The sequence below is a fragment of the Manis javanica genome, chromosome 4 (genome assembly GCF_040802235.1).
Source record: "Manis javanica isolate MJ-LG chromosome 4, MJ_LKY, whole genome shotgun sequence".
Taxonomy (NCBI): Eukaryota; Metazoa; Chordata; class Mammalia; order Pholidota; family Manidae; genus Manis; species Manis javanica.
In genome coordinates this window covers 53,633,990-53,660,640 of record NC_133159.1, presented here as the reverse complement: position 1 = coordinate 53,660,640, position 26,651 = coordinate 53,633,990, and the positions used below count along the sequence as shown (strand labels likewise).

At 39.5% G+C, this 26,651-nt stretch overlaps 1 protein-coding gene across 3 annotated transcripts in view; it reads right to left on the bottom strand.

The window, feature by feature from the left end:
• The window catches only part of DNAJC6 (DnaJ heat shock protein family (Hsp40) member C6), a 127,531-nt gene that overhangs the window by 69,385 nt on the left and 31,495 nt on the right, over positions 1-26,651 (bottom strand). The window contains exon 1 of one of the 3 annotated variants that reach the window (XM_037024385.2): positions 24,094-24,533. The exons of the other annotated variants lie outside the window; for them this stretch is intronic. Within the exon in view, the coding sequence (XP_036880280.1) occupies positions 24,094-24,292 (199 nt within the window). The 5' untranslated portion in view covers positions 24,293-24,533. Of the gene's footprint in view, positions 1-24,093; positions 24,534-26,651 lie in introns of those variants that run through there. 3 annotated transcript variants of the gene reach the window in all.

Genomic DNA, 26,651 nt, shown 5'->3' with positions numbered 1-26,651 from the left:
AGAATGGACTAACAGTTACCAAAGGGAAAGGGACTGGGGAGGATGGGTGGGAAGGGAGGGATAAGGGTGGGGAAAAAGAAAGGGGGCATTACGATTAACATGTATAGTGTGGCGGGGCACGGGGAGGGCTGTGCAACACAGAGAAGACAAGTAGTGATTTTACAGCATCTTACTACGCAGATGGACAGTGACTGTGAAGGGGTATGTGGGGGGGACTTGGTGAAGAGGGAAACCTAGTAAACATAATGTTCTTTCTGTAATTGTAGATTAATGATACCAAAAAAAAAAATGCCATATGAAGGGGGAAAAAAAAAGAATAAAAGGAAGAAAAAAAAGAAATTTTATTAGTCCTCCTTGGAGAAGGCTAAGGAACCAGTTTTGTTTTTTATTTTTACAAACTGATACATAAAGGGAAAGAATCAAGCCTTTCCTTGCCTTACTATATGGACTGTATTTCAGGGTAACCAAATCTCTTTGTAGAAGTATTTCAGCTAACAAATAAAGAAGGAATGAGCGAATTCACCATTTGTAACTAGGCAGTGATCACAGAAACAGAAACAACCATGCATTATGTAGCCCAATGAAAGTACAAACACTATAAGACAGTTGGAAAAATCTAATCTGAATCTAAGCCAGATCAAGCTTCTAGATCTAACTACCAGGGAACACAGGGGAAAGAGGAATAGGTTAAATGACATCACAGGGATGCAGTAAACAAAACCCAGATGTTGGGGGAAATCTACAGTGCAAATAACCTGATTTTTTTCAACAAAGATATTGAAAGGGGACAAAAAAAGAGATGGAGAGCGTAGAAGATTAAGAAAATTAAAAGACATGTCAACCAATTTTAGTACATGAACATTACCTGGATCCTTATTCAAACAAACTGTAAAAAAGAAAAAATAAGACTCCCACTTAAAAGAATTAAGTGGGAAAATTTGAACAGCCTAGATATTTGATGATATCAAGGAATTACTATGAATATTCTAGATGTGGTGAGGATATTGTGATGATGCTTTTAAAAGAAGCCCTTATAGTTTAGAGACATGTTGAAATATTTAAAGATAGAATGATAGTATTGCTAGGACTTGCTTCACAATAATCCAGAGGGAAGGTACAGGTATAGAAGAAATGAGATTAATCATTAATAGATAATTTTTGAAGTTAGGTGATAAAGACACAGGTTTCTGCTTTGTCCTTATGTTTTTTTCTCTTCCTAATTTTACATATATTTGAGATTAGAAAGTTATACATATTTACATATTACATAGATTATATTCCACAATATATAATGTATTTATTTTATATGCATACACACATGCAGATATAATCCACCTTTTTCAATACCTATGGTGCTCCCAACAGTAGATCTAAGTCACATCACTTCTCACCTGAATTACTGCAGTAGTCTCTTAACTGGTGTTATTCCCTGCGCTCTTGCCTTCATGCAGTCTGTTAAATAGAGAACAACAACCTGTTGTTTTAACAAGGCAAGTCGTGTTACTCTTCACGTAAAGTCATCTCATGGTTTCCCATCCCACTTACAGTAAAAATCAAAGTTCTGGCCGAGGCCTACAAGGCTCTATGGGAGATGAGCTCCGCAGCTCTCTCCCACCTCTCTCCTACCTCTGTCCCCTGTCTCTTCACCACCTCAGGGCCCTGGCACCTACTACCCCACTCTTCTGCCTGGTACCCACATGGCTTGTTTCATCACTTCCTACAGACCTCTCTGCTCAAGGGTTCCTTCCTCAGAGAGCCTCTCCAGCTCAACCCCTAGCACACCACACCCTCAACCTCTTTATTCTAGTCTATTTTCTGTCCCAACTTTCCTTCTGTCTCCACCTACTAGAAAAAGAACTCTATAAAAGGATAGACATAGTTTGTTTGGTGCACTGTTGTTTCCAAAGGGTCTGGCTCAATAAATATTGTTGATTTTGACCTTATGCTCTGAACTAGAAACTAGTCAGCAATACTTCACAGAGATTACTGAACAAAGGGGGGTGGAGTAGGTAGAACCATATTATGACGCATTTGCATGCCCTGTTACAACACTTGAATTTTAACTTGTAGATAAAACAGATGGATAACAAACTATATACAACAGGCCTTCAAATTTTAGTTACAGTCATTCTTACCACTTCATTATTATATTAAAAGAAACACATGCAATTTTTTATGTTTATTACAAGATCTATCATCTTCTAATTGAAGAAGCTGAACATCTATACTTCTGGTTAGCCACTTAAGACATTTGTTTCCTCCTGGATTAGAATAAAATATCCCTGTATAAAGAGATACTGACACACACAAAAGGCAGTCTTTTTCCCACAAGGTTCTTTGCATAAAAAAGCCCCAAGGGAATTAGCAACTTGGAGTTGGAGTGGTTATTAGGAAAGAATCTGTTCAAGAATCAACTAATCTCTTTGTTCACTGACCAAAAAAACCCTAGAGTCAGAAAGGGTATCATGGCAAAATGGATGGATACAAAGTCACCTTGTCTCCTTCCCCTGTTCCTGCAGGCAAACACCAAAACCATCCTATTTTCTACACACACCCCACTGGCTAGTACCTTAGAGTTCAGGCCACTTCCATCCCCAGACTCCTAATTGTCCTGCTAACTAATCTCTCCACTGCCAGCCCAAAACACTTGCAGTCCTCTCCAGAGGGATGTCCTCAAAATGAAAACTTTACCTTATCACTCCCCTTCTTAGAAACTTATAGGTGCTCCAGGTCAGAGGGTTTACAAACGCTTGAATGACCTGGGAACTGCTCACCTCCACCAGCTCACCTGCTGTACTCCTCCCGTTCCCTCCCGTTCCAGTCTCAGGAACCACCTATAGTTCTAGTAGCCCAGGCTCTCCGTTTCCTCTGGAGCTCTGCACTTGCTTTCCTAAGTTTCCTTTACTATCACATGAGTATTTTGGCTGTCTCCTCTCCAGCAATAATTCTGCATGTTACATGTGTTACATTCTGTGCTTTATCCCAAGAAAGGCCGTTCTAAAAGAACTCTCATTACTTACCACCTTGCCAGAGGCTGTTAGGTCTAAGGGTTTTTGTAAGCTATGTTCTCCTAGTTCTTGTGCCAAACATGATTACATCTCATACTTGAAGTTTTCATGTCTGCCTAGAAAATTTCTCAAATATAATCTCATCTAGAAGTCTTCTTGATCTTTTGATGCAGTTTTGTTATGGCCCTCTCCCAAAGCAGGGACAGTTAAATTAATCTAACAACAAAATTGCCATCTTTTTCTCAATTATCTAGTCCAAGAGATTCAAAATTTATCTTCAAAAGAATTTCTTATCATGAGTGGAGCAGATATGGACATAGCTGAAGCTTTGGTTACTTTGTGAAATTGTTTTATTTATTTCTATTCAAATTTATGGTTCTTTAAAAGGTCATGCAAACCACCTACAAATCCTTAAAAATGATCCTCTAGACTCTGCTTTCAATATATAATCAAACACCAGGTAATATTAAAGACTGCAGCTTAGGAAAAAATCAAATAGTCATAAGGAATTCTGGACTCAGGGACATGATAGAAAGCATTACTGGGTTTAGTGTGGAACAGAATCTGCAGTTATTTCCTTAAAATGTTTAAAACAATACTCATGAGGGAAAAATCCCTAAGCCATTGTCCTAAACATGGCACTAATGCTTTTTAAGATTTTTAAAGCTACTATGTCGTTCAGGAATTATGACTCTAAGTATAATAACAACTGAGGTTGGTGTCCTGATTCTGTCCCCTGCTGGCTATGTTGCGACCTCGGGCAAGTTATTTACCTCTTTTGAGTCTCAGTCTCCTCAGCCATAAAGGAAGATACTCCTCTCATAAGGCGGATGTAAACATGAAGCAAAATGACGTTTTCAGAGTCCCATGGAAGCACTCTACAAACTACAAATAAGGCATCAATGGTTTGTGCTTGCAGCCAAGGCCAAAGAGCACCATGATCAGAAGATAAAGCTCTTCCCAGAATTCCAGGTCTCCAACTAAGAGTCCATTTATTTCACCAAACTGTTATTTTTATTGTTGTTGGAAGTACATCAAAAGGATTTCTACTGAGCTGGGCAAATAAATAAGTTCAGAATGTACTATTCATTCCATAAGTAATGATTAGATTTGTGTTCTTTTACTTGTTTTTCTCTTTTTTAAGAACCTCTTGGTATGTTACAAACCTTAATATGAATAGCTTGAATTAACATTAGATTAAGAACCCAAGTGTCCAAACTGGAACCGTGTATAAAATCTGCAAGCAAACAATGGACTATTGCCAGTTGATGCACATCTGTGAGGCTTTAGTCACTGTAAATAAAAGAATCTGCCATTGTTTTCAGAGCAACTCAGCCCCTCTGCCAGCAGAGCACCCTTTTAGAACCCTTCAACTTCCTAAAAATTCCAGGTTGGAGACTCGGATTAATCATATGATTTCCAAACTTTTAAGTGCTTGAATGGATTTTCAGAGCTATGGGTGATCTAAATATTTTTATAAATCAATGCTAATATCAAAAACATCACTGTTTTCTTATGTTCAAAGACCCTGGGAGATCCTAAAAGAATTCTGAAAGGAGCATTGTCAGTGAAAGCTTCCAAAGCTGAGTTTAATGACGTGAAGAAGAACACCTCATTAAGGAAGTTGATCACTCTTCCAAAGATACCTAAGCAAAGTAGAATTTGACAAGCCTGAAGCCATTTATGCCAGCATCATTAGGGCTTGTCCAAAAATAGCCATTGATTCTCCACTCGGGGTAGGGGGTCATCACTGGCAATGAGCTTCTATAACATACAAACTCTAGAATATACAAGGCTCAAACATGATTTTAGTTTCTTTCTTGCCTCTTTTTCATTTTCAAAGGAACCTGGCTGCATGATTTATTCCTTCCCATTTCAGAAAATCCTTCTGTAAATGCTACCCATTCAGAAAGGTGTCCTCTCCCACTAGCTTCAAAGCAGCCCCCATCACCATTCCACAATTCAACAAATATTTGTTATTCTGAAATATCCAGGTTTCAAGTACCCCTCCTCTGGGCTATATATCTTGGTTTTAAGTTGGAAAAGAGACTTGAATATAGAGACATGGTTTCCTCATAGAATGCCTCGTTGTTAATATTTGTATGTGTAACCCATTTGCCATACTGATAAGAGAAAAAGGCAAAACAAATGTTAAAAAGCAAATAAGAGCCTACAAATGTCTGTGGTCAGCCAGCCTATGATCTCTTACCAGGCACAGCATGACTGGCAAACTTATGCCTGGCAGAAAGTCTCAGGATACCCTGAGAAACTCTAGAACATGAGGAAACAGACCTCAGGCCCACAAAAGTAGTAAACATGAAGCAGGGGGAAATGAGGATTTCCGACTTGGCATCAGATTAACGTGATGTGAAATCCCAACTCTATGGTATGTAATAAATCCTGTGATATCTCTGTACCTCATTTCCTTATGCAAAATAAAATATTCCAAAAAGCACTACTGATAGCAAAAAGGAGTAAAGGGACAACAGTCTTTACCAATTCGGTCACCAAATATTTTTTCTGACCTGAGCTCAGACTCAGCAAACAGGATATAAGACCCATTGCTTCAATTTGGGGCTCATAACCTATTTAAAACAGTGCTTCCTGCTCAAGTTATAATTAGAAGTGTCTGATTATTATGAGAAACATGAGAGGGCTTTATGAAGTGTTAATGAGCAACTCCAATTTGTCTGGCATCAAAGTGCAGAGGACAATGACCTCAGGCCACTAGCACACTATGATAAATGGGTGGCAGTGTCACCACGTATTTGCTGTGACCTTGGGGAATTTACTTCATCTCTATGGAAAACTTGATATGTAAATTGGAGATTAATAATAGTGCCTGCCTCTTATGATTCCTCTGAGAAGTAAATAAGATAATGCATGTTAAATATTTAACACATGCACAGCAAATAAATAGTAAGCCCCAAATAAATAACAACTATTTTTACCATTGTGACTTTTTCATCAAGGATTCTGAACTTCAGTCTTTCATGAAGTCCTAAGAACTTATCTTGACTCCATTGGGACATTCTGCTTTGCCATCTTTCCTAGAAATAGAATTTTATAAGCCTAGGAGGCCAGTGGCTTTAGAATACCAACCTGCGACTTGTTTTTCTTGTTTTCAGAGGAAGGTGTGGCAGAGAGGGCTGTCTGTCAATCCAATGCCCATTCTCCCCTTTTCCTTCCCAAGGAATGTTTTTTAGCTGGTTACAGGGCTTCTTAAAGTAAAAGAGTACATTTCCCATGCTTCCCTTAAGTAAGGTATCACCATGTGATAAAGTTCAAACTAATAGGATATCAGTGGAAGTCAGAATGCAACTTCCATGGTGTTTCTTGGACAGAAGAGGTATGCTGAAAAACAAACGTGTTGGCTGGCCATCTTTTAGATAATGAGGAAGAGAGTAACAGCCTAAGGAGCACAAAGCAACAAGGCAGAAGCAGCCCAGGGCCCTACTTATTTCACAGAGCAGAGCTACCATTTCAAATCAGTCTTTCATATGAGCAAGAAATAACCTTCCATCTGTTTAAGCCATAGTTATGATGGCCTTTGTTACATGCAGCCAAACCTGTAGCCTCAGAAACATTTTAGACACTGTGGAGAAAGCAAGAAGAGAGGCACAATGTGGTGTAGGGTTACAACATGTCCCTCACACACTGTATGCATGCAGTATTTTCACCATAAGCATCTTTGCCATGGACATCTTTGCTACAAAATTTTTGCTGCAAACATTTTTACTGCATAGCTAATTGACTCTACAAAAATTTTACCATAAATGATAAAATCATGAAAAATAAAAGACATTCCTTAAAAAGTACATAATGAATCATGAAAAATAAGTAACAAAATTAAAATACTATTGCAAAATATAAAATATTTAAAAACATTTAAATGAGTGTAGTAAATTCATGGCAATATTGTGCAAATAACATTATTCACTGAAAACCTTTCTTTTGTGGTTTATACCTAAGCATTTGTCTTCAAAGTCTTTCATTCATCGTGTTATACATTATTTTGCTTGTGGAGTCATTTCCTCACTTGACATTGCACTTTTTCTTTTTTTTTCTAAAATTTATTCCTTCATTAAGAGAGGTCTCAGTTTCCAAATCCCAGGATGCATATTTGTGACTAACCTTTGTATTGCTTTGTGAAAACCTTCTACACTTCTTTGTTCTTGGCGTTCTGTCACATGTCTCTTGTTAGAAATTCCAAAGTTCTTTGGGAAATGTAGGCTCAAAACTCTGCACCACTACGTAGATCATTATGAGAGCTAAGATTTATATAATATAAAAGTGGGAGCACTATATCAATGGAGAAATAAAACCAAACTGACAACCAGTTTGACAAAGCCAAACTGTCAAACCAAACTATCACCAGTTTTTTTATCTTTTACTGCAAAATTGCTTTATGGCCAATTAGTTATCTGGCAAAAATGCTTGTGGCAAAGATGCCTATGGCATCTACACATAGCAGTTTCTCATAATTACTTGCAGAATTAAATATCCTCTCTAGCACTCTAGGTAATAAACCCGGTTTGGAGTACTGAAATCAGTTTCAAAAATGACGGACAGAGGCCAGCTGGAGAGTGTCCACAGGAGAATGACTGGGGCAATGGAAGGTCAAATAAACCCATCTCATGAGAAAGACTATAAGAACCAGAAAGAGGAAGGTCAGCCAGAGAACAAGATGAGGTATCAAGTAACTCAAAGGTGGTAAGCTGAACAGGCAGGGCCCCTCTCTTTGCACTCTAGTTTCCCCATCTGCAACAGATAAAAACAGAAAATCATTAAAACCCCTTCTAGCTCTAACATGAGGGATCTATAGATTCAGAGGAATTTATACTGCACCACAGGACAGAAGTCTGAGATAAGACCTCAGACAGTGGAGGGCAGAACATTAAACAACAACTTCCTAGCAATGTTGCTTGTCCAGCAATAGAATGGCTGCCTTCCAAAGTCCAGAGCCACCTGACTGGAAGGGTTCAGTCAGGACCTAAACAGTTTCCTAGAGGAAGTGCTGAGTTTGGGAAGGACCCCGGAGTTGAAACAGACTCAGTTCTTTCTTACAGACTGGTCAGGAAAGTGGACTTTACAGTAGATAGTCTTGGATTTTAATCCAGTTCTACCACTTACTTGGTTACATGATTCTGAACAAGTTATTCACCTTTTGGGTCTCAAGTTTCCTGATTTTTTTTTTTAATGTAGATAGTAAGACATAACTTGAGCATATTGTATTAAAAGAGATAACATACATTAAGTACATAGCACAGTGTTAGGCCCTTAGCTGCTTATAGTTAGCTTTATAAATGAAGGAGAAAGAGAAAAATGTGAGGAACTCAGAAGATGAGAGTTGCCATCCTTGTGAAAGCATCAGCAGGTAGAGGCTGGAATTTGTGGACCAAGCAAGTAATTGCACAGCCAAAATAAATTAGATCTTGCCACATAAATGCTGTGAAGTGCAGACAGGACCAACAGCCACTCAAAGAGTAGGAAAGGAAGGACAGATGACAGTTGGTGGCTCATCAGAAACTGAGAAAGGACACTTATTCAGACCTCATGCACCTACCCAATATTGATTGATTATCTATAAGCAATTACAAGATGAGAAAAGCCACAGAAGTTAAATACAGAGTATAATCAGGGCACAGAGAAGAAAGATCTGACCCTGACTGAGAGGGTCAGATAAGAGTTTCCAGAGAAAAATGATAGCTAACTCAAGAATTGCATTATAGAGGCAAAGGGTATTGGGGTGAAAGGTAGGGAAACAGCTCAAGCTGATGATGTGTTTGAAGGAGGGCAGAGAACCATAAAGCCTCTCCCACTTCTCTAAAATTCCCCCATTCTGAATAACCAGTAAGACTGCTAAGCTCTTTCCAATTTAAGGTTCTTCAACCATAACTTCAGATTAAGAAGCAAAATAAAATAGATGCCCTACATATTTGAATTAATTGCATTTTTAAAAGAATAGTGCTGAGTGTGGATGTGGTTATAAAAGATCAACATGAGGGCTCCTTGTGCTGGTGAAACTGTTCAGTACCTTAACTGTAGTAGCAGATTCACAAACCCACACAAGTGATAAATAATATAGAACTTACACATGGGGTGAGGGGAAGGTGGGGAAGAGAGATGAGTATAAATAAAACCAGGGAAATATGAGGTAAAATACATCAGTGTCAATATCTTGGCTGTGATATTATACTAGCTTTGCAAAATATTACCTCTAGGAGAAAATGGGCAATGTTTACAAGGATCTCTCCATATTATTTCTTACAACTGCATTAAATCTATAATTATTTCAATAAAAATTTCAGTTATAAGAGGAGCTACAAAAAAAGAATGTTGTTATATAAAATTGTTGTTATGAAATATAAATACATTATTGAAATTTTAGCCAAATCCATAAGAAATAAAACGCTAAAATTATTGGTATCCAACTATCCAAATATTTTTTATAATATTTTATCAAGCATCATTTTTAGACTAGCACATAACCTTACAATGATTTTCTTGTATATAAATATATGTGTGTGTTTATATACCTCAATTCAACATAGTTTGTTTTCATTACTTAACAAATTTTGTATTTCAAAGAGCTTCCCGCTATAGAAAAAATTCACTGAACAATTGTTTTTGATGGCTATTTGGTAGTTCCATTTGGCATTTCATAATTATCTGAACCAAATCTCTATTTTGAAACATTTTAGGCTATTTCAAAATTTTTCCTAAGTTATTCTTAAATAAATTACATTTGGCTGGTTGCCAACATTACTCTGATGAAAAAGAACAAGTCCATGAATACTAAAATGTTAGAAAGGATCTTAGAAACCATCTGATCAAACAATTCCCCTAAAACAAATATAACCCCCCACACAAATCACTGTATAGTTATGGAAACTATGTGCCTATTCTCACATAACAAAGTAAAGACAATGTAAAATTTCAAAAGCTATTTTTTAAAAAAGAAAAAAGTATGACCCACCGACCTTGCTCTAAGTCATTTTTGACCTTGTAGAATCAAGTAGAAAAGGCATAAATAAATTATAGAGGAAAAAAAGTTAAAGACTTTGGAACATGCTAGATAAAGTTCATATTCCCATTCTGACATTGGGAAAGCAAAATTTTACTATTTTAATTTTTATTTCTTCATCCATAAACATATCTTCCTCCTAGGAAGCCCTCAAAAGGTATGTTTTCTGAGTGAATGACTGAAGTTACTGGCACAGATAGGTACTCAACTGCTCACTGCTACTCAAACATTCAATGTTCTTCCGTGTTTCTAGCCAGCTGCTCGTTGGAATGTCCTCCCTCATCCCCTTCTCCTCCTCAGATTACCCCCCCTGCACTTCAGAGTGAGCACTAGTGTCTCTCTTCAGAGAAGACTTCATCAACCCCCTAACTCACTTCTTACCCATACTATCTACCCCCTACTTTACTGTAACTGCATAGACACCTGTCTGCACTGAGGCTAGAAGGGCAGTTTGCTGGTCAGTTCTGCTCCTTTTTCATCTCTGAGTAGGACTTTGCCAACTAGGTTGACACAAGGAGACAGGCTCCTCACACCTTGACTCTGGCTACAGCTATTGGATGAGAGGTGCACACATATCACCTAGTAGGCCAGCTGGAGTCTCTCCTGGAATTTAGAGTTTGGCACTCAGAGACAGGTGATCAGAGAAGACAGGTTGCTTAAATTAATCACGTGTAAACTTGGGACCTTTGGCGAAGCCATGTACACAGAGAAGACAAGAAAGCTGTTGTACAGAGAGAGAGAATGGAGGACGGAGCAAATGCACAGGAGAGGCCAAAACAAAAACCACAAAGCAATGGACAGAGAGGGGCTACCTGGGAGCCCTCAGCTCTGTGTTCCACGCCCACGTGTGGGTGGGCTCCACTCCCTGACCCTGCAACCCAGGAGGCACTCCATGATTTTATAACAACTCCTCTCCTTTGGTCTTCATTAAGATGTTCTTAAATAAGTTTTCATTACTTGTATCTGAAGATAATTTGCTAAGACATGGGTAAAGATTCCAACACTTTGTTTCTCCATCTGTTTATCATTCTATTTCTTCCTATTATAATATTCTTTCCAACTTTATCTGAAAATTTTAAATCCTACCCATCCGTCAGAATTGACCCTAAATACAACCTAAGCAAAGAGGAGTCTGTCTCTGCCTTCTCTGAACTCCACTGGAGAACATAATTTCTCTGCTTGGCACATGTACAGAGAGTTATTTGTGTACTTCCTTATCCCTGTTTAAATCACCTCCTCTCTCCAGGCTTCAGCTTCCTCACTCTAGAGATGAGACTAGTGGGTGTCAAACGACACAGCCCAGGTTCTGCAGGAGCACAGGACATCACTGCTGAGAGAAGAGCGGTGAGCATTGCCAAGGAAGAGGCGCCCCAGCCTCCCATTCTGACTTCAACCAGAGTTGTTCTGCTTTCATGTATTTCACATATTGGGAACCTGGGTAAGGCTTTATGGAGAAAAGGAATCTAGTAGTAATCAAATTTGAAAATCCTAAACTAGATCATCTACAAGGCTCCAAGCTTCCAGTTAGTAGTGAAATAAAAATAACAGAAAACAACTACAATTTTATTGAGCTAGACACTGTTCTAAATACTTTACATTTGTCAACATTTTAATCATCACAACAATCATGAGATAGATATCCTTAACCTCATCCTAAAATGAGGACCCAAATCACATAAGTTACAAATAGTAGCAAACAAAAAATACAGATCGGGATCTGAGTTCGTAACCATAATACTATCTTCTAGGGTCCTTTAGTTAGGGCAAATTCCGTGGGCTTCTGTTTCTTTTTCTTTTTATCTCACAGCACAGTACTTGGGCTAATAGTCACTTTTAATAGTGCTTGCTGAATGAATAAATGCTTGAATGATCAAAGGAAATCTATCTTGGATTCCGTGGAAACTGAGACACAAACTTGAACTTTCCAGGACTCCAGCTGCCTCCAGCCAAACAAAACTATCTTATAACTTTGACCTTCTCCACACCATCTCCCTGAAAAGCAAAGGACCTTCTTGCTCCCAGGAATAATTCCTTTTAGGTTTGGTTCAGTTTGTAGTGTGACAAATACCATCAGCTTGATAAGTCCACAGACACATACTTTACCAAGCTTTCTATCTTCAACTTATAATCAACATATTCATTCCCTTTGTATCAGGATTTCTCAGCCTTCCCATTACTGACATTTGGGACAGATAATGATTTGCTGTGGGAGCTGTTCCCTGCACTGTACGATATTTAGCAGCAACCCAACCTCTTCCCAATAGACACCAGCAACAACTCCCCCCCACTGAAATCGTGGCAACCAAAAATGATTCTAGACATGGCCAAAGGTTCCATGGGGGTGGGGAGAGCATAAAATTGCCCCTCATTGAGGACCACTGCTTTACATGAACTAGGTTTTATAGAAACATTGGGAAAAAAATAAAGATTAAAAACAGGCAATACCTAATCATGCTTAGAGCACCAATGCTAGTTTCCTTCTTCCTTGGGAAGTTCCTGGGTTTTATCCTCTACCCTCAAAATCTCTTTAAACTGAGCTGCTCTGAGCACTCCATAATGTATCAAGCCTGTTGGCTGCCTCAACTGAGAGTGCTGGTGAGAAATTTCTTACATATTTATGAGGACTATATGGTGACCACAAATTGCCTTAAAGCTTATGGACAATTCCAGAATGTATATAACAAAGAAAACACTCAGAAACTTGTAAAATGAAGAGAAAAAAATGATTCACCTTGAAGAAACCCTAGGATAATAAAATATTGCCAACATGGCCTTTGTTTCAACCTCTTGATACAGCCAATACTTATCAAGCATCTACTATGGAGAATGATTTAGGCATTTTTCTATACCTTATCCCATTTGATTTTCCTAACAATTTGATAAGAAAGGCATTATCTGTTTTGCAGAAAAGCTCAAGGGGGTAAAATGACTTGCCTATGGTCAAAAAGCAAGTCAGTGATGTCAAAACTTGAATCTCAACAACCACTGGCTCAACTCCAATGCTCTCTCCACTGCCACATTGCAGTATTCTACAAGAAAACTAGTAGCCACAATCAACAGAGCCAAGAAGGTAATAGAAAATCTTTTCATTCATACTGTACACATAAATAAGAAACAAAAGGATATATTCCAAAATGTTAACAATGATCATAAATAGAAAACAAGTTTGTTGGTTATTTTTATTTTTTCTTCATGCCTTTCTGCATTGTCTAAGTTGTTTTGCCCTCAATATGTATTACCTATGTAATAAAAAGTCATTAAAACCCATTTCCAGCAACAAAAATAACTCATGGAAGGTTCAACATTTACAGCCAGTTCAAGTGAACATCACCACTAGTTCTCACTTAGGAGACTGCCAAAACTGAAAAAGTTTGATAATACTCACCTTTGGCAAGGACGTGGAAAAGTAAATAGTCTCATACACTATTAACAGAAATTTAAGTTTAGACAAGGTTCTTAGACAGCAATCTGGCATATGTGAAGTGCATAGGCTCTTTTCCTAGCAATTCCACTTCTAAGAATTTATCCCACAGGTGAACCAAATGCACAATATACAAAAATATATTTTCAAAGATATTTACTACCCCTCAATAGAAGAATTCAAGGCAGCCAACATAGAAAAAAACATATATCTCTAGGTACTAATGTAGAAAGTTATCCAACCCATTATGTTAAGTAAAAATCAAGTTATATAACAACATGTGTAGAAGGATTCCAAGATATCCAGGTATATATTATATATGAATGAGTGTATGCACATATTAGTGTGCAGGAATCTGCATGTGTCTATATAGTTCTGTATAAGCTTGAAAATGCATAGAAAATTCTGCAAGCATACTCAAATAAACCATTAATATTAATTAGATCTGGAGGGAAGTTAAAGAAAAGTTGGGGAGAAAGGAAATGAACTTTTATTTTCATTTTCTATCACCTTCTGAATTGTTTTAAATTTTCTTTACATGAACATGAATATTTGTTATTAACAAAACACGTGGTTTTTTGTTTGTTTTGGTTTTGGTTTTAAGAGACAAGAAGCCCGGTTCTCATGCAATGGCTTGAAAACAAAGCAACATAATGAAATAGAACTGTCTTCTGTTACAACTGCAAACGCTCACAAAACAAGGCAGTGTGTGAAACTCTCCCGGGCTCTGTGTGCCAGTGAGACGCATAATGGAGACAGGGCTCTCCTGGCACACTGAGAGACAAAGCTAGGCTCCTGCCCTAGTAGGGGATTTAATAGCTGGATTTTAAGACCAATAATAAAAGCGAAATCCTGATACACTTTTTGAGGCAACCTAAGCCAACTTCCCAAGCAGTCGAAACCCAATTTCTCCTATTCCATCCCTCCAGCTTGCCTCCTCCTAAAGTACTTGAAAAACCTTGGCCACAGGGTGTCCAAGATCTCAACGCACCTCCTTTGCAAAGCTCTGCCATACTCTAATACGGCAGAAGACCCAGACCCTGAGGCTGGCCAGGCTACATATCAGCTCATTAAACTTAACAGAGCTTCTCATCTCTAAAATATTTTGTTAATGCCACCTACTTCACTGGATAACTGTAAGAACTGAATATTAAAGGGTATAAAAAAACATGTTGCCAACACAAAGATGCTGTGAAAATGTTAGCTCATTTGAACCTTGAAAAAAGAAGGCTGACTTTAATGTCAGACAATACAGCTGCTGACATCATCTATGATGTAAAAATCCTGTCTACAATCTGAAATACCTATGGAGCCAACTCCAATTCTTTCTTGATGCAAGCAGTCAAAATGATCTCTTAAAAAAGCACAACTCAGACTTCATTTGTTGCCATTCCTCCTGCCTCACTAAGTGCCAGTTATATGAATTATATATATTTTCCACAAAGCTTTGCCCCTCTTTTGGGTCTTTGCATTTGTTGTACCTACTACTTGAAATGCTTTATACCCAGCTCTTCCTTTTCTCTGTTTTGTTTTGTTTTTTTCTGTTTGCTTCTGCTTCTTCAGGTGTCAGCTCAAATGTTATCTTGACAGAAAGGCCTTTCCTGGTCACACTCTGTAAATTAGGCCTCCCTCCTCCATCTCCACTTTAGCTACTCTCCTTCATTCTAGTCCCTCCATGGCGTTCAGCAGACCACATAATTCTTAGTCTTTGTTTACTGGTTTCCGGTATGTCTTCTGGGCTATAATGGAAATCCACAAGTATGGAAGTCTTATCTGTGTCGTCTTCCCCTGTACCCCCATGCCTAGAACACAGCTACATAGTAGGCAGACAGGAGACATTTATGAAATGAATGAATGAAGAATTATCAACTGCAAAGTACTTTCATCTTCATTCTCACATTTCACCTTGCCTGTGAGACAGGCACAGTCAGTGTGATTTTTCTCATTTGAGTTACCTGCTCAAGGTCACAGCTTGTAACTGACAAAGCCAGAGCTTCTGTCTGAGGCTTCTGAGTCATGGTTCCCTAATGTCCCCACTGCTCAAGAGTGTCCACAAATTTGGACTTGGAAGGGTTCAAAATAGAGCAATTTATCTAGGCTTTAGCAATTAGGAGGGGAAAAGAAAGATCTGCTTTCCTGTGGGGATGAGGTAGGAGAGGCAGGAGATGGAAATGGTAACTTATCTTGAACTCACTAGTAACAAAGTAATAAGTAAAATTCTTTCCTTCATCTGCATGAAAGGCAGCTACCTCTGGGATGGGATGGAGGCTTATGAAACCTCTCATCATTAAGTCACAGAGCAAAACACTGCTAATTGAAACAGCAAGTGAAATTTTAGGTAGATGCAATTACCCAAATTGGAAAGTGACACCAGTGTTCACACCTATTGAACCACACGCAGCAGGCTGGGATCTAAGTCACATACACACGCCCCAAAACTAGTCATCTACACACCTTCCTACAGCATCAAGTTCCAAGTCTCCCAAATATGCTGACTCACTGACTAGGAAGAAGGAAGGAGCCCTACACAGCAGAGGGGCAGGGGAGAGAGAAGAAGGGCACAGAGGAGTAGCAGAGGCAAAGGAGGAGAGAGGGGAACAAGTAACTTGAAGAGGGAGGGAAAGGAGAAATAGGAGGAAGAAAGAAGAGAGGAAAGGAGGGCTACAGAAGCAGGAGAAAGTTAAAGAGGAATAAGGGGCAGAGAGAAATAAGGATGCTATCCTGCTAAAATTTTTGCTGCGGTGCCCAAGTGCCCAAACACTGATATAAGGTAGTCCTTGAGAATTCCGAGGGTCAGAGGGTTTTCACGTACTTATCTGTTTCCATAGAGACTGAGAAATCCTACTTAATAATCATCTTCCAAGTTTCTCTGTATTTGGGCTTCCTGTGCCTCCATCACCAGGTGAAGAACCAGAGCTGAGAGCCCACCCAAGTGAGAATGGGCATCAGGCAGGCAGGGTACCCTACACCATCCTGGCCTCCAGCCTCAGGCCTGGACTCAGTCCAGTTCCAGCATCTCCACTGATGACCTTACTCCTCCCCCAGAGGAACCAGGCCCTGCTCTGGACTCCTGCCTCTTCCACAGCACGTCCCAGGAGATGTGCATGGCCTAAGGAGCAAAAAGCTGAAGGCCTGGTGAAACTCTGTGCCAACTGGCAGCATATTCAGCCCTACCACAAGTATGCTTGCGGTGCATCTGCAGGACAGAAACCAAGTGGTCATATTTTCCACATCTAGCCAAGATGGGAGATACAATCTCCTCTGGTGCCACCTAAGCTACCCATCTCTAGCTCCCCCTATACTTCCCACCCAGCTCCTGTCAGTTGCCAGTCTGTCCATTCTCCTGCACAATGCTTTCAAGACCTGCCCCTTTCTTCCACAGTCAGCCTGGCAGTGCTCAGCCTTGGTTTCTCATTGTTCCTCAAGTCATCAACGGCACTGCCGTTGACTCGCTCCCCCTGACCTCCAGGCACATGCTGTCTCTCAGTTCTCCCCTGCCCTCCCTAAATCAGAAAGTCCCAGCAATCTGTGTTTTCAACCAGCATCTCAGGTAAATCTGATGCAGCCAGCACACAGCCAGGAACTGCAGACGGGCTCCAGTCTTTACACAGCTACAAATTACACCAGTATCTGCACACTACGTTTTTCTCCCTGGGGCTGCAGGAGGACCCTTGTGGGCCCTGGGCACTTCTGTCTTCATGTGCTCATTCCTCTGTTTAAACACATTATAAATTTTTTTTGCTGCATTGGTATAAAGATGAATTCCTTACTGTGATACTCATTTGTTTTATTCTGGTTTTTGAAAGAAATTAAAGTTAAAACATTTTTGAGGGACTTAAAATGATGGCGGTCCCTAGGCACTATGACTGTTGAATAAGTTGGCCCTGCCTTGCACCAGCTCTCAAACCTTCAGCCCCCTCCCAATTCCTGCAAAATAAAGTCCAACTTCCCCAGCAGGCTGACCTTGATCTGGGTTCAATCCATCTTCCCAGAGCCATCCAGTACAGCACTTCACACCTGTATGGGTTCTAGCTTCCAGGCCTAAGTGCAATTTTCTCAAACACACCATGCACAGCAATGCCACTGAGCTTTAGCCCTCAGCCTCAAACAATACTCCTTCCTTTCTCCACTTACTGACTTCTGGTTCAAACAGCACTTCCTCTGTGGCCTTACCTAGTCCTCCAGGTTGAAATTATGGCTCCTCCTTCTGCACACCCATCCGCTTTCTGTGACTATTATTACACCACTTCTTCACCCTGACTTTTACCAAAAAACTCCAATTCTACCATGTGCTTCTTTAACAGCATAGCATTTCTAAAATCAGGAAGTGGCTTACACCATATGCCAAACAAACCTGCCAGCCCCCAGGTAGAGTACTACGCTGCAACATGCTGAAAGTAATACCCTGCAAGTGCAAACTCAACATGGCGCAGAAGGCACTGGGACATCGGATTGCTTCCTTGGTGGGGTTACTTGCATTGTTCACACCACACACAGCTGAATTTTAATTTCTATTTCTAGTACTTTTTAAAATTATGCCTTGATGTATTATTGAAGTAAAAAATATTTGGGGTCTAGACTATGGCTTGTGACATGTCAGGTAAAGCAATTAAAGTTAGTGGAAATCGCCAGATCTCCTGGCATAAGTCATGAAATTTCCTAATTCCTTGGACCATGAGGGACTTTTTCTTCAGACATTGAGCTGCTCTGTCAAAAGCTTCCAAGTAAATTTCAAGAGTTGTTTAATATACAATAACTATAATTTAGTTTTTTCTTGAGTTATAAGTTTTGCCAACAAGGAAATGCATAATCTAAACTTCAGGATTCTTCAATCCACCTCAAAATGATACAGTCTTTCTCATAGGAGTCCAAGATGGTGAGTATAGGTTATAAAAAGCAGTAAGTCACCATAAAGCTTACACACAGCTGCAGATGGCCAAAGAATATTTAATATAAAACCTGAAAATACTAAGATTCAAACTTTGTGGTACTAATGAAGAATCACACAGATCAACAGATAAATGTCATCTCTTTTTAGTTTTTTAAATGTACATATTTAATGACCTGCTGAAAAAGTTACCTTGATGAAGAATCATACAATAGATTGAATTTTTTTGTAAAAAAAAGCAGTCTTTTGGTGAGCTCATTAGTTCTTTACTTTTGCACATTAGAAAATTCTTGGGCATCTGGGGCTATATATCAATCACTTTTCTTTCCCCTCTATTGTCCTAGCATATGAAAAGTGCTCATTATTGAATTGGTCTAGCTTTCTGCCAACAATTTCATTTCTTTCAAGTCTAGCTTCATTTCTGTTCAAATCTAGCTGTATGCTTATTTTTAGGTTTGGATGGGCATATTTCACTATAAATGTTCTTTTTAAAATTCAAAATCCATTCCTGCTTACATTCATTCAACAAGTATTTATCAGGTTTCTAATAAATGCCAAGCAGTGACAAGAATACAAAGGTGAGCAAGACAGAGCCTTGCTCTGAACTTTACTTACAGTCTAGAGGGAGAGAAAGGCCAGGCAACATATCACAACTCAATGTGGTAAGAGTTGTGACAGGCTGGGGAAGCATGGAGAATGGCCATCTCATGCACCCTGTAGAGTAAGGATAGTGAAGACAAGTCCTGCAGAATAAGTAGGAGGTAATCTGAAAAAGTGGACATGTAGATGGCTATGGAAGCCAAGGGAACTGTGTATACAGAAGCATAGAGATGGAGGAGGAGGGAGGTGGACTGGCCAGTGGAGAAGGAACAAGAAGTTCTACTGGGCTGGCTTGCAGAGGTACCATGATGGGCTTCTAATATCCACATAAAAATACTCTGGACTTTATCCTGACAGTAGTGAGGACTCATTTTCATTGACAAGATATTGTTCCATAAATTTATAAAGCTGCACCAATTATATTGTTCTCTCAGTGTCATATTATGATTTAATCAGTCTTATTCAATATTGCTTTTTATCTGTCTCCTTCATTTCCATCATTTTAAAACTCTTTGTGTTATATTTAAGCCAAGAGAGAGATGAGTCTTACTTCAAAAGACTCAAAGTGAAAAACAACTGTACTCATTTCAGTTATCTCAGACACTCCTATTTCTCCTTACTTCCCAGGAAGAAACAAATAGAAACATTCACCATCAAATTTTTCACTTGCAATCTTATGGGCATTTCCCTAGAGCAATTTATTCAATACTGTACAGAATGAGAACAGCCTGTATAACCTAAAGAAACTTGCTTAACCTTTCTGTGCTCTGTGCCCAGTTTATTCAACTGTAAGAGGAAAATAATTATCATCTACCTTAAAGAATTCTTATGAGGGTTAAATAAGAGAACATATATATGGTGTTTAGCATAATGCCTGAATTGTAATCACTAGATTGTAGCTATTTTTATCACTAAGCATTATTGTACAATGAATATAAACAAATGGTTAAAACCTTAAATTTGTGTTTATTACAATTTTAATCATATATACACACACACACACACACACACATACTCTTTCAATAGGGATTATCTCTGAGGCAAGGGCCTAAAGAATCAGGGAGGAGAGAAGGTACATTTTTATATTTTTCATTTTATTCCTTTCTGTAAACAAACTTTCTTTTTTAAACAAGGGCATGGAAATTTTTATAATAAAAATTGATTAAATACCTTGTTACATAAAAAATAAATAGCTGTTCCTCAAAGTTTAGGATAATTATATAGAAATCAATATATATATATATATATATATATATATTTTTTTTTTTTTAAGGTGAAGAACCAACTTTGATTAGCCCAGAACAGAACTGAGCTAAGAGGAAAAAACAAGATCTGTTGTCTAATTTTCAAAGTGTCGCCATGTGGATGAAGGACTGGGTTTATTTTGTCTCCAGAGGGCTGAAAGGCCTAAATAAAAGAAAGAACTCTATACTGATAAGAACAATCCAAAGGAACTGCCTAAGAAGGTGGTGACGGCCCTTACATCCTGGGCTCATGGCTTTCAGAGGCTTCATTCAAGGGATTCCCCTTCTAAGTCTATGAAACCTGGCAATCTCCCAGAGTTTGAAATTTGACAGAATTGCATCCTGAAATAATTACCCAGAAAGATTCAAACTTTAACCACATATTAAAAAAGTTGGATAAATCAATTTTGCCTTCAACCTACAAGCCCCATAAATGGGCAGGTATTCCTAAATAAGAAATATTAGTACTTATATGCATATAATATTTCAATAAAGTATGAAGTTATCCAAAAAGTGTTTCATAATGTTAAAGCCCACATCAAAATATGGAAGCTGTGTTTAAATACTATCTAGAACAGTAATTGTTAAAGATAATTTTTGCTTCCAATCAGATTCAAACTGAACAGGAAAGTATTTTAGCATTCTTCATTATCTTTATACTTCTAAATTCCATTAAAAGGTGGAAAGATTTTACTTGGAGTACTGTTTTATGGCTTGTCATTATCAACTTGGTAAGTAAAGCCTAATGTTGGAACACTTTAGTGACTCAAAATTAGGAGTTCTACTTTTTTGGGTTCTATTTTTTGTGAAGGTGAAATGCATGTAAAAAAAATATGGGGTTTCTGAGCTAATGCTGCAGTGCCATTTGAGATTTGAGAGGATGACCTGTGAATGACAGTCTTCCTAGGGAATAATTCAAATGAAGAGAAAGTTAGCCACAGGAGGCAGGGAACTCTGCAGAACACATCAAGTTGGGGGGCTGCTCTGGAATCTACCACTTGAGAGTCTGTTGACTTAGAAAGTCTTTACACTTCTCCGAACATCTGCCTTTTCATTTAAAAACACAGGGAAATCAAAGTAGATAATATTGTCTCCATTTCAACAGTCGATATTATGCCTATACACAAAGATGGTATAGTTCAGTGTGGGAAAACTTAGACCTTGGAATCAGAGACCCAGATCTTGCTATCACTAGTAGCTATTTTACCTTGAACAAGTATCCTACAATCTCTAAGAATAAATTTCCTCATCTGACTGGAAGGGCAAAGTAAAGAAAAATTGCAAATGTATTCTCATGTTGTTTTAAGCCTCAAACTGAAGATCTATGGTAAAAACATAGATCTTTTTTAATTCTCCTTTTAAAAACAGGGAACAGGCTTAAAATTTTTCTAGACTTTACAGCTAGTAACAGTAGGGCAGAGGTTTGATCACAAGTATCCTGCATAACGGAATTCTGGGGCAATGAAATAAGTGTGCAAAGCGTTGTATCATAAATAGCTACACAAATGTAGGGTACTATTAAAAGTAAGTTTTAAATTTTCTAGATGGATCTTGGCATATTTTTTCCATTCATAAACATGTCTGTTAGAGCAAAAGCCCTATGAATTACCTCTCCTATCCAGCATGTTATAGTACAATCAGTTGAATAAATGAGCTGATTACTGCTGCTTTAGAAATGATCTATGAGTTTAATTAAGTGTCCTAAACAAATGGATATATTTATACTGCAAGAAGCCATTCTTTGAGAATCTTAGAAGAACTATAATTAGACAAGACAGATATAGTTGCACTAGTAAATGAAACTTGCTACCCACTAAAAGAAACTCCACTCTCAGGGCCTAATCCCTCATTCAAACCAAACAAACAGCATCCTCCTGAATTGCATTCTTAATTGCCAATATGCATCAAAACAGTTATAAGATACATGGCATTACTACAACAAAGCCACAAAGTGGAATGGATGGGGGGAGGGGGGAATCCCTGACACTTCTTCATAGAGTGCTAGTTGTTCAAGTTAAAGAATTAACTCCTAGCAATAGTGCTTTAGAGAACAATATTCTTAATAAAAAATGCTTTCCTGTTATAACAGTTTATCAACACAATTTATTCTTCTTTGAATCTATTGAGTCAGGTTTAGTGAAAAAGACGATCCTCAAAAATCCAGAATTTACCATAGGGTGCTCTGTATTTGAATTACTACCCTACTAAATGACAGCCCTCTAGAGGCCAGGAATGTCTCATTCATTATGTACTATATTCCCCACAGTGCATAGCAAGGTGCCTGGCATCTACTAGGCTCCAGAAATATATGCTGAATTTATTCTAGAATGTAACATACTTTAAAAACAAATTCTAATTCTTAAAATGAAAGTCCCCATGAGAAGTGAAAAATACACAAAATTTCATATTTCTTTCATTTCCCTGAAGTAGGGTTTCTCCACACTCATTTGGAAACAGTTCATTTTCATTTCAGTTATTTGTTTACAAGCCTACTCTATTCCCGAAATGATTATGGTGGTATCATTTGGAGTATATGAATCTTTCTTTTTGAGATTTAAGGAGATTCTATCCAGTTAAAAGATGGTTTGGGTTTTTATATATGACAGACTTGGAAAATCATAAATCCAATAACCAAATACAACATCAATACCAAAGTCCTTGAAACCATCAGTCCTTTGGGAATAATTTTAGCTTTAATTTAAAATGGTCCTGAGAGAACATTCCACCAATACCTTATTTAACTTCAATAACAGCTTGTATGGATAAAATTTGTTTTCAGGCTAGGATACTTGAATATCTGTGGACAATACTACATCACATTTATGAGATAAGGAAAATAGAAAATAGTAGCCCAGGAGAGCCACTACATGGTTAAAAGAAACAAGTATCTGTTTGCAAAGTACGGGGAATTAAATTCAGTTTGATTTCATTACTTTCCAAACAACCAAGATGAATCTTTTCTCTGCTGTCCAATATTAAAGTTACCGGTGTAGAACAAACCACTGAGCACTTCAATTATAAATTGACCTCCATCTAAACAATCCTCTGATCCTGATTCCTTGAAAAGGTAAGGACACAGCTATACTAATACATGAGTATATTGAATGGCTGTTTTGCTAGGCAAATCACTAAAAAAAATTTTCAAGAGAGAACTCCAACTTGCTAAAATACAAAAGACAGTTGCAAGCCCAGATACAAAGTCTAGAGGCATTCCCACTTCCTGCATGCAAAGGTTTATGAAATACACTCAATGCAAAAGGTAAAAAAGATAAATGAGATCAAAGCCAACAACAGATGAAATAGTTCATTGTGCAAATCATAAAAGCTGTGTAAAAGGGCTCTAGATCCCAGGTATTGCCCAAGACAGGTAAAAGCATTAACGCTAGCAGGCAGCAGAGTTGAGAAGCAGAGCTTTACAGAATTGCACATAACATCAGCATTACGAGAATAATAATTGGAATAAATACCGTCCGCAAGCTGCAAAAACAATAACGCACTTGCTCCTTCACCTCTCCCCCTCATCCAGCTGGGTAGTGAAAGCAGCTGCCTCTCCCGGCCCTCCTTCCCAGCCGCTCCTCGTGCCGCCGCCACCCCCGCCCCGCTCCCGTCCACCCCTCGGCTCCCTTTTTCCTCCCCTCCCTCCCCGCCCCCAGATGGTGTGTTCAGCAGCTAGCCAGATTAGGAGGCGCTCGTTACGGTCACTGGGCCTCCGGACTGATCTAACGTTTCCCAGCTTGCTGAACTAGAGATATTAGAGACGCGACACCCGGTAGTATTAGATGCCGTCGCCGGCATCCCGGCCTCCCCAAGTCCAGGGCCGGGGTGGGAGCCGCGGGCTGGCGGGCCGGGCCGCAGCTGGAGGGCCGCGCGGAGTTCAGCCGGGCGCTCCCCGCCAGCCGCGCTACCTGAGCTGTCCGTGGTGCTGGCGCGGTCCTGAGGCTGCTGGGCGGGACTCCGCGCTGCCGCCGCCGCCCCGGCATTCACTCTCTGCTTGCCGCCACCCCCGCCGCTCCCCGCACTTAAGTCCCGGTTACTGTCCACCAGCTGCAAGGATTCATAACCATCGCTGCTGGTCTTTTTCCGGTAGTTCCCGAGGAGGCTCATGGGCAAGCCCAAAGATGAGGGGGAAAAATCAACCTGGGAGACGAAACGGGAGGTGAAAGGTGGAAAGGGCTAAAGGAGGAATTTTTTTGAATGTAAAAAAGGAGGAAAAAAAAAAAAGTCAGCTGCCCGACATGACGTAAAGAGGAGGGAAATAGGAAGCGGCGACCGGAGAGGAGCTTCTCGGGGCGCGGCGAAGCCACCGCCCTGGGTAGAGCGCGGCTCGGGGTGCCCAGAGCGAGGGAGGGAGGGAGGGAAGGAGGGCGGCGGCGGCGGGCGCGCGCGTCCCCGGTGCCGCCGCCGCGGAGCTGCCGGCCCTGCCGAGCTCCGGGCCGCCGGCCAGCCACCCTCCGGCTGAGGAGTGCCCGGAAGCAATCCTGTAGGTGTCGCCGCGTCGCCCCGCCGCGCAGCAGGGCAGCTCCAAGCGCGGCTGGCCCACGGGGAGGGAAGAAATAGCGAGCGAGGGAGGGGAGATTCGCAGAGGCCTGAAGGCGGAAAATGGGGCGTGGTGGGAGGGGGCGGGGACTACTACGACCCGGGTAGAGGGTGTTTTCGCCCGTGAGGTAAAGAAGAAAGGGCTTGGGTGTCTGTCCGGTGAGCTTTGGGGACCAGGGAGTCTCTTGGTAAAATCCAGACAAGCCCATTTCGTATAACTTAACCTAATTTGCTGAAAGCTTCGGCAAGTTAAAGCTACTCCAACGGTTACCGTCCTGAAGGACTGACTTCTAACTCAGCTGAACAGAAAAAGAACGCATGTTAATGCTAGGGCAGAAAGAAACAGCAGTATTTTGCACATTTCCCAGAACGGGGACGATCCCTAAGTGAGATACCAGAGAACTGGCTTATTCTAACGCCAGGAGGCACTTAGGGTCCATTCCACCTAGTGAGTAGATATAACTACTTAGTAACTGTTGAGTGAAGTAATTGGCGTGTTTGTGTGTGAGGGGTGAAGGGGAGAGGCAAGGTTGAATCAGGTGCAGTTTCAGTTCTGACATCATTTGCCTTGGGACCTAGAGAAAGGACTATACCACTCAGCTGGCTTGAGGGGACGGTTGGGAAGCCATCTAAACAAGGATTTTCTTCCCATTCTCTAGCCCCTCCCTTTTTTCTTTGATAATTCTGGGTAAAGAAAGCAGTCAGTCATTATTAGACGAGAATTTATCAGAAGTTAATGAAGCTTAACGGGTGAGGGCCCTTTCAGAAGCCCCCTTCAAGACTGTGTACCTAATTTTATATTCGTTATTTTGTATTCTCTTTCTTAAAGAGGACCCCAACATTGTAAAGTTTCAATTCTTCCAAAACCTAGATCTAACTCTGTGAAAAAATACATTTACCAAATGCTCATTTTCACCTGAAATAGTAAGATTGCAGAAGTAGGTCTCATTCTTATCATTTCAGGTGAAGACCAGGTGAAATCTTGAGTAAACAAACGATCCTTTTCCTTATTTAGGATTTGGAATGACTAAGTGAGGAGCTTTTCAAAAGCCATTTGACAGTTTCATCACCAAAACAAGAAAAAAATGCACGCATGTAAATTTGCCTAAGCCCATTCACAAAGCCAACCTTACCTCCTTCCCACCTTCATAGCTTTTGGCTCCTTACTGTTAGTATTTTGATCACTTAAGAACACAAAAGCAAACCGTAGCATCAAAGAGGTTTCAGTCCAAATCATTTGGGACCCAGAGTTTTCTGGAAGCTCTAGTTCTACATAGGTCTATATGAAATAAACTAATTGGATTCAGAGACACTTCCTGTTCAAGGATCACTCAAACGCAAATTCTTGAAGGAAGACGAATCAGTAGAGGCCAAGAATGCTGTCTTCTAAAAATCCCTCCAGTCCCTCTGGGAAAACCTAACTTCCCTGATCAGTTGTTTTCCTAACTGCATTATCTGATGAAGGTGTGGTCTGACCTGTGAATCACAAGTCATGGTTAATGCTCATTTACAAAAAGATCAAATGACTTGAGTGGTGGCAGTTAAAACTAATAAAATTTTAAACATAAATTGTATACTTTCAATTTTCCAAATCCATCAGGTTGAGCTATCTTAGTTATTGGACTTAAGTAATACTCTGTAGAATCTAGTAAGTAAATCTTTCCCAATAACATTTTAAATAATCTTTTCCTGTATGTTTCCTTCTCTCTTAATTCATTACTGACCCCCAAGGAGAATAAATAACTAGTGTCCATCATGTGCCTTGACAAATTCTGGATTTATAATCACTGGATTAAGACAATTTAGAAAAGACCACTTTTGAAAAGTTAAATTATTATTTTCAAAACAAGCACTCAGTTATTTTTGTTCAACTGTTATAAGAGTTGCAGACATACTACTGGAAGAAAGTATAGATGAAACATATGCC